General features: G+C 34.9%; 1 protein-coding gene across 7 annotated transcripts in view; it reads right to left on the reverse strand.

The window, feature by feature from the left end:
* Positions 1–14,218, reverse strand: part of MRTFB (myocardin related transcription factor B) — an 84,828-nt gene that overhangs the window by 20,939 nt on the left and 49,671 nt on the right. For 6 of the 7 annotated variants that reach the window (XM_049835554.1, XM_049835555.1, XM_049835552.1 and 3 more), the window contains 5 exons: positions 11,019–11,084; positions 8,500–8,555; positions 7,847–7,922; positions 6,641–6,802; positions 5,905–6,089 (listed from right to left, as the gene is read on the reverse strand). In XM_049835554.1, the coding sequence (XP_049691511.1) occupies positions 5,905–6,089; positions 6,641–6,802; positions 7,847–7,922; positions 8,500–8,555; positions 11,019–11,084 (545 nt within the window). Of the gene's footprint in view, positions 1–5,904; positions 6,090–6,640; positions 6,803–7,846; positions 7,923–8,499; positions 8,556–11,018; positions 11,133–11,164; positions 11,365–14,218 lie in introns of those variants that run through there. The other variant, XM_049835559.1, reaches the window with a different exon arrangement.

The following is a 14,218-nucleotide window of genomic DNA, read 5'->3' on the forward strand; positions in this document are numbered from 1 at the left end:
CAAAATCTGTTTTTACTAATATAGGATTTACTTCTAGTTTCACCAAAGCAAAACAGCACTTGATTTTAATATCAATTTTTGTAGTATATCATAAATATTTTTCCAACATTAACATTTTTCATTATTATTATTATTATTATTATTGTTTTTTCTGCAGGTAAAAAGAATGACAACCAAAAAGGATTTATAACAACATACAAAAAAGCCCCCAGGAAAGGCTTTTTTTTCATAACCTTTACACCATGTTTTAATTTGCAGCATTTGTTTCTCCTTTTAACATACATGAAAACAAAAAGAAATATGAAAACATTTTCTTTCTGTCTTTCTTACAAAATCATAAAAAAGAGCTGGAAGGACCTTCAGAAGTAACCTCACCCATTCAAGTCAGGAACATTTTACTTAAACTGCTCCTAACATGTATTTGTCTCTGGTTGGTAGCCCAGAATCAGATTAACTAATTGATGACAGTTCTTAACTTAGCAATTGCAAAAGTCTTCTAGAACTGACAGCTGTCATTAAAGTACTTTTGCTCCTGGCATAAGGATAAAAAAAGAAGTCTTCTATTCAAGGTAGTCAGTCAGAATTACAGGAAAAGATTATGTCAATTAAATTTCTTTTCTTGTTATTGTTAACAAGTTTCATATATGAAGGCTTCTACAACCAAAGAATTATAGATTTTAAGAATATAACTAATTTCTATACTTTTATATGCAATTAAGTACCGAAAAATAGTTCAAACAATTTTATTAATTATAAATAAAACAAGACATAAGGGTTAAAAATAATTAAAGGAAAAATGAAATGCATTGTTAGCAATTGTTAGCGGAGATACCACCATTTGTTACTACTTTGCTTTAAGCAACAATAAAAGTTGACCCTAGACACACTACACATACACTGAAGCAGCCTACTGAAGTTATACTGCTTTATTCCTATAGAATTGAAGCCTTCGCTGTTTTCTGTTTGTGAAGTCAGAATCTTGTGTAAACAAGGAGAATCTTACCACTCAAACTAGTACTGTCAGAAAAGCCTCTCCTTCATGAAGGTCAAACATCAACATAGGAAAACAAACATTTTGTTTCAGAATGATCACGCAGCAGCAGAGCAGATGTATTTTGAAGAGACAGCTTCCTATTGTATTTTCATGGCAACCACACCTCTGACTGTGCCAGGAGGTGCATTTCTTCTGTATTTGATTGACAGCACAATTATATTACTGTGTAGGTACAATCCAGTAGCCTGAACTTCACCAAGTTTGTTCCCTTGCTGTTACAAACATCACATCTGTAATTTCTTCTATAAACTTAGGAAATTGCATACAGACTTAGGACTTTATTATTATTCTTTTCCTGGCACCATTACGCCTACCAGAAAATTCCCCAAAGTTTTCCACATAACAACCAAACTTCACTGAGCTTAACTTTGTCATATCAATTTTTTCTGTGCTGAAATTGTTTTCTGATTTAAAACCCATTTCCTTCTGTAGTGAATATCCCTCTGATGGGATATAGACTGCGTACATAAACAGATCTTAGTCCTTGTTTTTCTAGCTACCCAAACGGATTTTTATTCTTTTCTCATAAAAGAGTTTTTTCATTCTCTGATCATCCTTTCCTGTTTGTGTTACAGTTTTCATTAGTCTTTCTTGGATATAAGTAACTGGAAATGTATAGGATATCCCATATGGGGTCTCATTGGATCCTTACAGTGGCATTACACTTCTGCTGGAATCATCTCTTCTGACATACTTGCAGCTTTACAGAGGACACAGTAGGTCACAGTCAGTTTACTGCTGACCACTGCACCCCAACCATCCTCCTCTTCAGTCCTCTCTTGAGTCAGAGTCCCCACGTTTCCACATTTCTTTTTCATGGGAAGGAGAGGTGTTGTGTATTTTTCTTTATAAGAACTATTCCATTCTATTGGAGTTACATTTCTCTCCTAAAAGCCAGATCAACCAGTTCTTTCTGCATAACAACAATCCAACTCTGTGCTGACTATGCCTTCCATCTTTTGTTACGTGACCCATTCTTATGTCAAGCCCATCCATTTCCCTTCTATTCCTATCAGTAAATATCTTTTTTCTTCAGAATACATTCTAAAACCTTGCATTCTAATTAAGTCAGATGGGTACTTCTCCCTAATTCATTTCTTCTTGTGCTCTACGATTCTTCCATGAGATTGTACCACAAAGGACTTAAATCAGTTTGCTTAAAAACACTTGGTACACATCTTGCAACTTTATGTCCTGGTTCGTCTGTATTTCTGGGATGGCAATTATCAAGCTGCCAGTCTACATGCACTAAGCTCTCCGACTTTTGCCTACAATTAAATTATAATAATTTTCCCTTCTATCTCTGTGTTTCTTTTATACATTTTGCTGCATCTCCAACCATCAGCTGCCAACAGGCAGCTATAGATAGCTTGCCGTAACCTATCTAAACTGTATAGTGGTTTTGATCCTTCCGTAGTGCAGCCATCCAGAGGAAAAGCTCCTGATACTGCTTTACTACATTGCAAGATTCAGTACGCCATGCGTAGTCACTGAAACACTGCACACATGCCAGTCTTGGGGTTGTGTCAGTTTATGGTGGCAGGCTGAAGATATAAATGCCTCTATTTTTATATCCAACTTTCAAAGTGTTTGCTCTGGAAAGCATCTGATATCTACAGTATCTGTGATTTGCTGGACTTGCATAAGAATTGGCAGGGGACTTTAGAGGGACTCACCCTTTGAAAAAGGGTTCTGGATGCTGTATTCCAACATACTGCACTCGTGTTGCTATCAAGTTTAAAAGGCTGATTCTAGTTACAGCAGTAACATTTAAAAAAGCACTTAGTCTGTCTTGTACAGTATTACCATAAAGCACAGGAGAATTCTAATGATCTCATGATTTTCCCTGGTTCTTAAATTTTCTTTTCCTGAAGTCCCAACTAAAAAGTATTTTAAAGGTTTGATACTTCAGCTTTTTCATTACATAATCTTTTACCATCCCTCATTCTGATCCTTCTTGAACCCAAGCAAATAACTTGACTTCAAACATACTATTTAGTAACCCTCTATAGGCTACGAAAACAACTCCATAATGACAGCACAACAAAATTCTTTAAAATGGAAAAGTTAATAACTTAGAAGAAAACCACAACACAAAACCAACCAACCAAAAAAACCCCACCCCAACACCAAACCCCCCACATCTTTAATTCATGTTGTTTGAAAATCATGGTGTTAAACATTCTCATCTTGCCATAGAGAAAATTACTTTTTCCTTACATTAGTTGTTATCCTAAGCTACAAAGGATTAATGGCTACATGAAATACAAAGCTTTTTACAGACTTCCCAATTTAACTTGCAAGTGTTAGATGAGGCAATGAACCGTGCATATCATTTACTTGAAAAAATTTTAAATTAAAAAACTAAATTAACAGGTCTCAACTTCTTAACTTGATTACTTCATAAAGTAACGTAAAGATTATTTTCTTTGAACAGATCTTCTATTTCCAATTGCAGATAATATGGTTTCTGGACCTTCTAACTGCAAACAAGCATCTAACAGGTCACCAAGCTACAGTGAATATATTAAGAAAACTGTCATTATATTCTGTCTCATCAAGCAAAATACTTCAGCTGTTTAGAAGATAACTGTTCAATGTCTTCACAATTGTGAACACCACAATTTGATCTGTTTAGGGTGGTGTATAAAATGCCTAATGCTTACCAGATGCAAATACATCAGGTTAAAGCAAGTTTTAGGTCATCAGTCAACTAGAGCTGAAGGTTCTCAAAGTTATGTTACATCCTCTGAGGCCTGGAAATGCGTGGAGGAGGAAGCCTTGAAAAGAACTCTGGCTGCAATCCACTGTTTTCAAAACATTCTTTGTATTTTATGTTGTAAAATTTGTCAGAGGAAATTAAAAGAATGAAGGAGCAATTTCCCAGACACATCTCCTGTAGAGACATGCTGTGCTGTTATTATTTATTTCAAAAGGAACAACAAGGTAAGCATCTGTTTTATTCTGCAGAAGAGCAACTTCACGTTTTAGATCTGTGCACAGAAGTAGCTGTAATATGTTATGAAATCCATAAGCAAAGGATTGAAGTTCTATCTGAAGGGCTTTTTCAATCAAGTTCAAGTGCTGTTATTTTGTTGCTGCAATCACATATCTATCTTATGCTTCCTACTTGAAAAGCTTTTGGCATGTATTGCTTTGAGTATTTTTATTTAACTCTCCATTAGAAACCTAACTCTTTACTTAGGAATCTAATTTCATGTGGTTTGTTTTCAATTTATTCAACACAAATTACATTCTTTCAACACAAAACCCAATTCACATCTTAATCCGTATGTTAGGGAACAATGAAATAAAATGGATGTGCCATACTTTGTTTCCAGCATTGTTTTTGAATATGAACTTTGCATTACTTTTTTCTATCTACTATAGAATAGTAGATAGTTATAGATAACTACAGAACATGTCATTTCAACACATAAACACAACCTAGTGGCTCCTCTAGGCAAGTATAGCTTGGAATATAAGCACAATTTGTCATTTACTTAGCTCTGTCAGTCTCAAATGAACAAGCTGTTCATGAGTGGAGGTGAGTACTGTTAAAGGGGGCTAGTTTGGAGTTTGCTGACCATTGAAGCTAGTTGCCGTCAGACAACATATGATGACTTTGCTTGCCTTTCCCTCTACTGGAGCCTTAATTTGGGTCTCTTTCTCAGTCTAGAGAAAAAGTTCCACGAAAGTTACAGAAATCTAGTTAAAAGCAAACCCTTCTCCTCTTAACTGGGCTTAAGTTAGTGAGTTTAAAATTACTAGATAAGGTATGTCAGAAAACATCATAAACAATCTATTTTAGCTAAACATAGTAACACTTAAATAAATACATATATATTTTATGAATAAACTTACTGATTAACTCAAAGGTGAAGATAAAGACCTATGAAGCAAGCACTGTACAAAATATTCTAGAGAGCATCCAGATTACTGTATGATTATGCATATAACCCTGTGTTTTCATTAGCCAATAGAAGATAAAAGAAATTAATTTGTAGCACATGATGTTTGTTTCATTACTGTTTTGGCAAATTATTTTACACAAGCACTTTTATAACGTATTTAAAAATAGGGTAGGCGAGCTTACTGTCCATTTCCAATCACGAAATTAAATTGTTTTAAGAAGAGTTCTCTTTCAAAACTTATATTTGCAATTCTTGTGAAAACAGTCAAGTGTTTTCATTCAAACGCACTGTTCTTTAAATACACACACATTTAAATGCTCTAATATAAAGACAACATTTTATCTGCCATGGCAGACATAGTTACTTTCCTTTCTTTGTAAGGAATGTGAGAAAATACTAAAAACCTCATAGAAAAATCAACATAAAGGTTATTTTCATTTCTTAAATAGTCAATTCCTTAGGCACTATTTTAAAACTTCAGGAGACAACATTTAAATTATGTGGGAAACCTTATTTTTTATGGACTTTTCTGGAGATAATGGAATTGACGTCAACTGTTGTTGTTTCAGCTAAGTTTAATTCTAAACGAGTTCAAGACCTTCCCCAGAATGAAGACAGACATTAAGTAATCAATAACAGCTGGAGTAAACCATGGATATGACCTTTTAAACAACTTCTGGGAAAGCTGTAGATCTTCTATGGGCCATAATGAATTTCAGTGAATTTATGGCTTTACTACAGTCTATGGGAATTTCATCATTGCCGACAGCTAAGCCAGGGTTCTAGTCTATACTCTCCCAAACAGCAAATGGGAGTCCCAGACACTTCTTTGCAACAGCAAATGTATTCATTCCATGTGAAACTATGCCCCATTTCTATAGTGCCAGACCAAAGAACATACTGTGAAGATTTTGTTTCAACATTTAAAAACTCTACCTGTGTTGACGTAGTAGCAGTTGGTGTTACTGGTGATGGTGAGTCACTTGTTTTTGGCTCACCAGGGGAAGCTGCTGAACCCTGGGATTCTTGGCTGGCTGGCTGATCTGGTGATAAAGCATCACTGCTGTCTTCATCAAATGAATAATCATCCAAAGCTTGAGGATAATTCTCTTGTCCAACTGCTAGAATGTTTACAAAGAAACAAGCAAAACAATTTTTTTTTTTAGTTACACAAATTAAATTTAGACATTGGTGGCAGAATTAGCTAATTGCTGGAAAATTACCAGTTTTCAGCACAATCTAAACATATGGCACGTAAGTATTTATTGTGTTTTTAATATAATGACAGCTATATTAAAGGAATCAATAAAACTAAGTGCATAGCAGAAGTTGTTTTAATAAGAGATTAAAAGGTATGTTCAACATGGGGAGTGCACACAGACACCTATGACAGATTGAGTAATGTCTACGTTTGGTTATTTTGTAATAATTTTTATTAAGAAGCAAGCCTTTTCAAAGACAGTATTATACTCCAACTATATAATTCTAACTTAGTTTTAAATAAAAATAGGATAACTTCAATTAAATGATGACAGTTTAGGACTCAGAAGCTGAAAGAATAAGTAGTAATAAACTTTGTTTTCTTCTAGTGAACTTTACCCTCAAGAGTTAAATTATTATTTTTCACAATGCTATATATATAACAGATAGAAGCTGTGGGACTTCTACTTGCCTATAATAGCTTCTTTAACACTGGAATCTACAGGAAGAATATTTTTTTCTACCAGTTCCATAGGGCCAGGCCTCTGAGCAATCTTCTCATTCAGGTCATCTGCCAACCGAGCTCTCTTCAGTTTCATCTGAGTGGCTTGTAATGAAGGCTCTGCGAAGGTCTCTAAAAAGATAAATTGATTTAAATATTCTGTTCTATCTTTTCTCCAATTTCATGACAAACAACATCGTCTTGTCTTTGCAATAACTATTCCACTTTCATCAAAAGCAGGCAAGTATTATTCTGAAAATTCTCAAATTAATAACCAAAATAAGATTATATGAGTAGATATTGTTCATCCCCATAATCATGTTTTTCTATAAATATAACCTCTTTTTTACCATCAGTACTACTTTTGGTGAACATTTGTATAATGTCCAACAATAAAGCAGGGAATATAAAATAAATGCTAATTATAATCTGAATGGTAAAAGTTTAATTAATCCATTGATTTTTGGATTCTCTCTTGACAAACATCTTAAAAACTTTACCTTTAAAAATAGCTTCTAGCACAATTTTGGGTCTTCAAAATTGTATTTCAATGAAAATACAGAGATAGGCTGTCAATACAGATGTGATCTATCAATATGGAGACTCCTATCTGGGTTTGGTATCAAAGTGCACGTTTTGAAATCTGATGGCTATTAAATTGACTTGGATTATAGTTATTTGGCAATTTCTTTATTTGTTCAGATTATGGTAAAACACAGTAATTCAGCCCCATTCATAAAAAGACTACTGTTCCAAATGACCTGAGCAACAAGGAAAGTAACAAGGCAGGGTAAAAGTCAAGTTTAAAGATTGTTTGGGGAGGAGGTGATGGATGAAAAGTACGAGGCTGTCAGATTATTTTAGGGTACAAGTAGAAATTGAAGCAATGTATACACTACATGTACATATACCATGGTATAATTACCATTATAGAATAAAAGCAATATGCAATTGCAAATATGTACACAGTTGAGAATACTTTCACTGCCATAGATGTATCTATTACTATACAGGATTAGAATACAGATCACAACAGACACTGCAGAAGTAGAGAAACAGAGCATATAAACCTTAAGAAATAATTCATATCAAAGCCTAATTCAGCTAGAAAACCGAGCATATAACCAAAGTTCCTTCTCATAGCAGCTGAAAATGTACATACAGGTGGGTACATACCTTCGAGGATGTGCATTCTGACCAGCTCAGACCGGTCCGGCCTGCTGCGAATCTTGTGCTTCAAAAAATTTTCAGTCTTTAAAGAAATGAGGAAATAGCATTTAACTACTGTTTACTAGAAAAATCAAAGTAGTTTGATAGATCACTGATGTCCAATCAATGAATATTTGCAGTTGCATTCAGAGAGGTGGACATTGCTGTTAGAACATGGGCAGTAGAGAGGTTGGGTTTGTTTTGTTTTGTTCTGCTTTTCTATCAGTTAAGCAGTGCTAATGAATTTCTATCTTCCCCAAACAAGTTGTGAATGTTTCTGGATTTGATCCCATACCACCACAGAAAATCACAATAGTATAGATCTGCTGCAGAAATACTGCACAAGCGTAATTTACCCAAGTACCCTATACTTAACTGGAGGTAACTATGTATTATGCTATGACCGTAAGTTTATTGCCCCACCACGATCTGTGAAGGATTAAGGAAGTTCCTCTCAGATTTGATACCAATATTTTATTTTAATGTATTCTTCCAAGATAAAAGCACATGTTATTACTGTAATGGTAATAATTCTTTCATGCACTCAGAGAATTTAGTATCGCATACAACTGATTATCTATTTTCAGCTGTTAATAACAAGTTTACACAAAGTGGTTTACCCTGGCTCGCTCCAGGCTCTTTATCTGTTCATGGAATGCAGCTGGACTTTTCAAAGCTGTGAAGGGAGAGTAAGAGTTAAATTGACAGAAAGTGATTTCCAAAAGAAACATCCTAATCAGTATGTGAATATGGGTTTTTAACACCATCTGAGTTGCATTTGCATCTGTCCAGGCTTACATTTGACTAATCCTAGTTGTATTCACTTATATTTAACAGAGATGAGCAACACTCCTAGACAGAATACTTGGAATATTTGATTTTAACAGATATTATGATGTAACAGTTAAATTTTTCACTATGTACACCGCGGTCTATTTACCAAAACTGTTCCACAGTAGAAATTTTATGAGGTAAGGTTCACAATGCCAAAATACTGTTTCATTTATTCCACTGTATTTACTATCTGTCTATACCTCATACTTGCTGTTACTAGAGAGAACTGGACAGTCCCTTAAAAACTATTTGTGCTGATTTTTAAAAAAAATTGTAAAAGCCCCAAATGTTCAGATTAGAAAACAGAATGATGGTTAGCTGCTAAATAGCCAAAAAAGAGTAAAAAACACTATTCAGCTAGAAATAATATGAACTGTAGAGTGCTTCATCTCAGTTGGATTGTTCAAAGGAAGTGAAATGGCAGCAGGCATAATCCATCTTATTCGCCACACTTTTGGCAGAAATAAGATACTGCAAAACACAATCTTTAACACTTTCTGACAGTTCCAAAGTTTTTTCCCAGGTTTCACTCAAAAAGAAACAGATCATTCTGTTCTTGAAGATGATCAACACTATGGACCTCAGAAGGTGAAGATGCTTTAGGCAAAGCAATCTGAAGTCTGCTGTATACTCAGAAACCTTCAAGAAGAGATCAGCTTTAAGATACTGTGCTTTCAGGCTAGAGTTCACCAGTGTACACTGGGCTATTTATAACTTGACAGAATTTTGATATGTGGGGTTTTGTTTGTTTTAAGAAACATCACATTTCACAGTTGAATCTTTTGACAACTTGGACCTATTATCTTGAAGCTAGTCTCATCCCACACTATCCACTTAGGGATTCTCGATGCTTCCTGCGCACCCCTCATTCTGAGGCCAGGCTGATCTCCAAAACAAGTCAGAAAACCTTATACTAAATAATTGTAGTCACTGGGAGCCCAAGTGGAGGAACACCAAAACACCTCTAAGGAAAGAGTTAAATGCAGCTGACCGCTAGGCTACTAAATATCCACATTCAGGAGGACTTTCTTGTGATTCCTAAATTGATTTTAGGTATCGTAAGTGCTGCTGCTGCAACAACCATCATCTCTAACAGACTGAAATCAATAAAGGAGAAAATGGACTCCGGCAATAAAGTGCAGTTGCATAAAGCATGCCAATTACTTACTTTCAAAATACAAGTGCTGTGAGCTCAGACATACAAATGTAACAAATATCCAAATTTACAAACATTATGTGCTTGTCAAAGCAGTATGATCTCCAATTAAATTCCAGTAGTAGAACAAAGTTAGAGATAAAAATGATTTACTGAAGAACTGATAACTTATTGCATAGCTATCAAGGATGGTAGGCAGCCAGGCAAAAAAGTCAGAAGCTCAGCATTACAGAATTCTGAAATCATAAATACGTCTCCAACTGTATTTATGAACTTGGTGATGTTGCTGCCTTAGTGAGACACTTCACACTACGGTGATCAGCAGCAACTTAACTCCTCCAAAGAAGCATCTCAAGGCATTAATTTAATTTTTATCACTATATAATCTTTGTTTTGGTAAAGAATACAAAACTCAACACCAATTTAGACAGTTGTCCAGATGTGGCAAGTTGATCACGAACTTCTGGCAACTGGAAAAAATGTTCTAAACCCAAAAAAATTTTCAAAAAAACCCCAAATGCACACACACACACACAAACCCAACCACAAAAAACCAAACAAAAAACCAAAGCCTCTTCTCATATCCTTGGAAGGTATTCATACTCGAAAAGAAAGGCCTATGCACAGAAGCTTCTGCATTAGGTCACCTGATGCAGTGTACAACACCTAGCCTAACCCACTGCCTCATGTCCTGTAACATCACAGCTACCATCATGCAGGATTTAACACTGAAGATGTATCTGTTAGTGCATAAGTCACAACTTCTATGTGTCCTTTGTTTTTGTTTAGCAACCCTTGCCATCCTACTCTTTAAAGACTGCTGGCTTTGTTATTGATGTCTGCTCCCTTATATAAAGAAATTTATTTCAGTAAGATTAATCATAATTTGAAGAGAGAAAATAAAAGGAGAATCAGACTATGTCTGCAAATATTTGCCTTTTCATCACAATAGCTATTCTAACTGCAACCTTTGCTCAGCATGATGAATTTACTTCGTGCTCATTTAGATTACCAAAAGGATCCTACAAGTCTTTTCAAATGATAAAGTTATTCTTCATGATTCTCACAGAAATGCCTATCTTCATTTTATATATTCAGTTCATAATTAATACAGTATAGTAACACAAATTACTAGAAATAGTGTCTTACGTGGCATGATGCCCTGGTCCACCAGCTGTTCTCGTGTCCGTCTTTGTTGTAGCCTCAGCTGAAGTACTGACAAAAGAAAACAATCATTCATTCATATGTAAGCATACTATCCTTCTGAAAGTACAAAAATATTATTCAAAAGATACCAAGTATTTCAACTTTAGAAATATTTTTTCTATATGTATTCAGACCTGACAATAACCTCTAAGACACCTGTCATTAAGGATCAACTGCTAACGTCATTTGGAGTGACTGCTTCCAATCCCTAGCTATATTAGAGTTTGTTGCTTTTTGGTCACATCTGATAAAGGGACTGTATTTCATACATACGTCCACGTTTCCTATCAACTAGGCCTCATAAGATGTATTACGTATACATCTAAATCTAGGATTTTTTTTTTCTTTTCCCCCTAGTAACATTAGTCTTAGATAACAGAATCAAGAAAACATAGTGAGGTATAAAGAGTTTATACCATAAACTACAACACATAATGATTGTATAGCCTTCTTACATGTCTTAAACCAACTTAAACATGACTGCACTATGTTGAAATAGAGATTCTGTTTTCAGAGCATTTTAAAAGAAAAGCTGTATGTGTTTCGTTGATCATTTTTCCTTAAGGATTTTTTTTTTTTTTAAATATAAAGTCTTATTGTACATTTAAATAAATCTTGCTGACACACAAGAAACTGAAGAGAAGCCAGATTTTACCTGGCTTATTTAAAAACACCAAAAAAGTCATACAATCAGGAACAGACCTCACCCTCTCTCCAAACATCAGAAAATGCTGTTTTCCTGATTGAGATATGTGTTATCACAATTATTTAAAGGACCAAATAAATCCAATACTGTCAAATTTGGAAAACCTGTTTACAGTTTCAGAAGTAACTTCTTACGTTTCATTACATTTAATAAAGTGTACAAAGATTCTCATCTTATTGTTACTGTAAGAATAACCAATGTGACACATTAAATACTATACCAGGAACTGCACAAACCCCAGGGGAGGACATAGACATAAAGGCCTCATACTTTCAAAGATAAGGGCTTTTTTGTAAATGTTCCCGGGGGGAGGGGTGGGGGTGGTGGGTTTAAAATAAAAAAAAATAAAATAAAATAAAAAAGTAGTTGTTTGTTTCTTCTATTGTTCTCTTCCCCTTGCTTCTGTATCAATTTATCACAGTGCTTCATTGTTTCTTAGACACATGTAGGCATTACCCTAATGTGAAATTTCATCTTTTGAACAAAAGGTGGTCAAGATGCTTGGTCAAGAAAAAATATATTAAAGATGTAATATTTACAGTCCTAAATTCTGCCTTGATAGATTATTATGGATATACAATTATGACATGCTGTTCCCATTGTATTTCATGAGGAAGCAAAACAAACTAATGCACTGTACAAAACATCAAAATGAATGTAATTTCCAAAAAATTAGGGTAAGGACAAAGTTCATTGTTTTCAGAATTTAAAAGGAACCAGCTTATTTCCTGTTCTACAGTACAGGAAGGATACTCTTCTGCCTAAAGCATTAAGACTGGGAATAGCAAGTCCTGAAAACAAGGACATTATTTTCTTGTGTCACACAAAAATTGAGAATTTAAATACAAACATTTCAGGGCTGTGGCATGACAGTTCTGTTCAGACTTAACAATATTGTTACACAAGAATTGCACAGGACAGAGATGGGACAATGAAAAAGTAACAACAGTAAAAGGTAAACTGATGGAAAGTCATTCAAAATGTACTGGATTCCTCTGGAAACTTGAAAATACCTGCTGTAAGTAATGAGTTGTATTTTCCAAGTAATATTAAATGACTGTAAAAAGTAAACCGAAGAATTATTTTATAATAGTTTGAATGATTTATTTTTGGTCTTGCTTAATTTCACGTGGCTCTAGGTAAGCCGTGACCTCTTCTTACGCTCTTACTAGTAGGTGCAAACTTGTGCTGCCTGAAGTCTTGAACAAACTCAAATTGTGCTGTTACACACTCCTTTCAGCAGCACTTCCTAGGTTGGGTTTGGCGTATGGTGTAGTGTAGCTAGCTACACACTCCCAAGAAGTTCAGAGCATGAGTAGAGAAATTTAAAATCTTTCTGCAGAAAACCACGTGGGTTTCTAAGTCCAATTGACCTAATCTGTCCCCAAAAATGCAGATAAGTGTGCGCAGACACACATTTATGCAACTGTACACCCAACTTTAAAAATCCACCAGCTTTATACAAGTGTGAATTAAGAAAAAAACCCAAAACACAACCGTATTGGGTCAGGACTTAGCCGTACAGAAAACAAAGAAATGCACATTTCAATGGGAATGAATTGTAAGCATCCGATATAATGTTACAGTGTTAAGCTGCTTTCCCTGGGGCTACTGCTAAGCACTAGCACAAAGCACTGAGAAATTCACTAACTGCTGTGGTGTTTACAGGAAAGCAAAAAACTCTTGATACATTCTTGGTTTGGATTCTCTTGCTTGTAAAATCAAGAAAGCTCAGTTAGTCATAAAACTAAATGGGCAACCCCTTCAAAAATCCTAAATAAGTTTTACCCATTCAAATGATATAAGAAGAAATTTATAAACAGCATAGCAAGACTGCTGTATTTCAGACCCAGTATTTTTGGTCTTGAGTAGATTAAAACTTGACTTTCTTCTGTTCTTCACTCAAACTTTGCTTCCTTTTACACAACTAGGAAGCCATGGAAAAGGTTGAAAAGCTCTGAAAAGTGTCCTGCTCTGGGCAGGAACCTCATCCATGCTATACAGCTGTATTTGGGGTCCAAATTTACACCATACTTAAATGTGGCTGTCTTGGAACACTAAACATGCTACAAATGTGTTTACCAAATCTTTTACCTAGTTACAAGTCAGTTTTAAACATATGCCTCTATTTCAGGCTTAAGGTCTTCAAGAAAAATGACCTGCTCCAACATCAGTTATGTCCAAGGTAGAGCTGATATATATCATCAGACACATTTACAGTAAGTAAATCAGAATTAGTATTTTTTTCAATTCCATCACCTGGAACACAGTGGATAAACAAGCAAATGCTGGTAATATTACAGCACGTGCAGGAATGTTATCACTGATGCGAGTATCTACCAACATATCTATTAAGAAAAAAATGTATTTGTGGTACATGGTATTTCTGATTTCTAATATGCTTTTTACTCAGACTTTCTTTTTTACTTTATCATAA

This window comes from Accipiter gentilis, chromosome 33 (genome assembly GCF_929443795.1).
Source record: "Accipiter gentilis chromosome 33, bAccGen1.1, whole genome shotgun sequence".
Lineage (NCBI taxonomy): Eukaryota > Metazoa > Chordata > Aves > Accipitriformes > Accipitridae > Astur > Astur gentilis.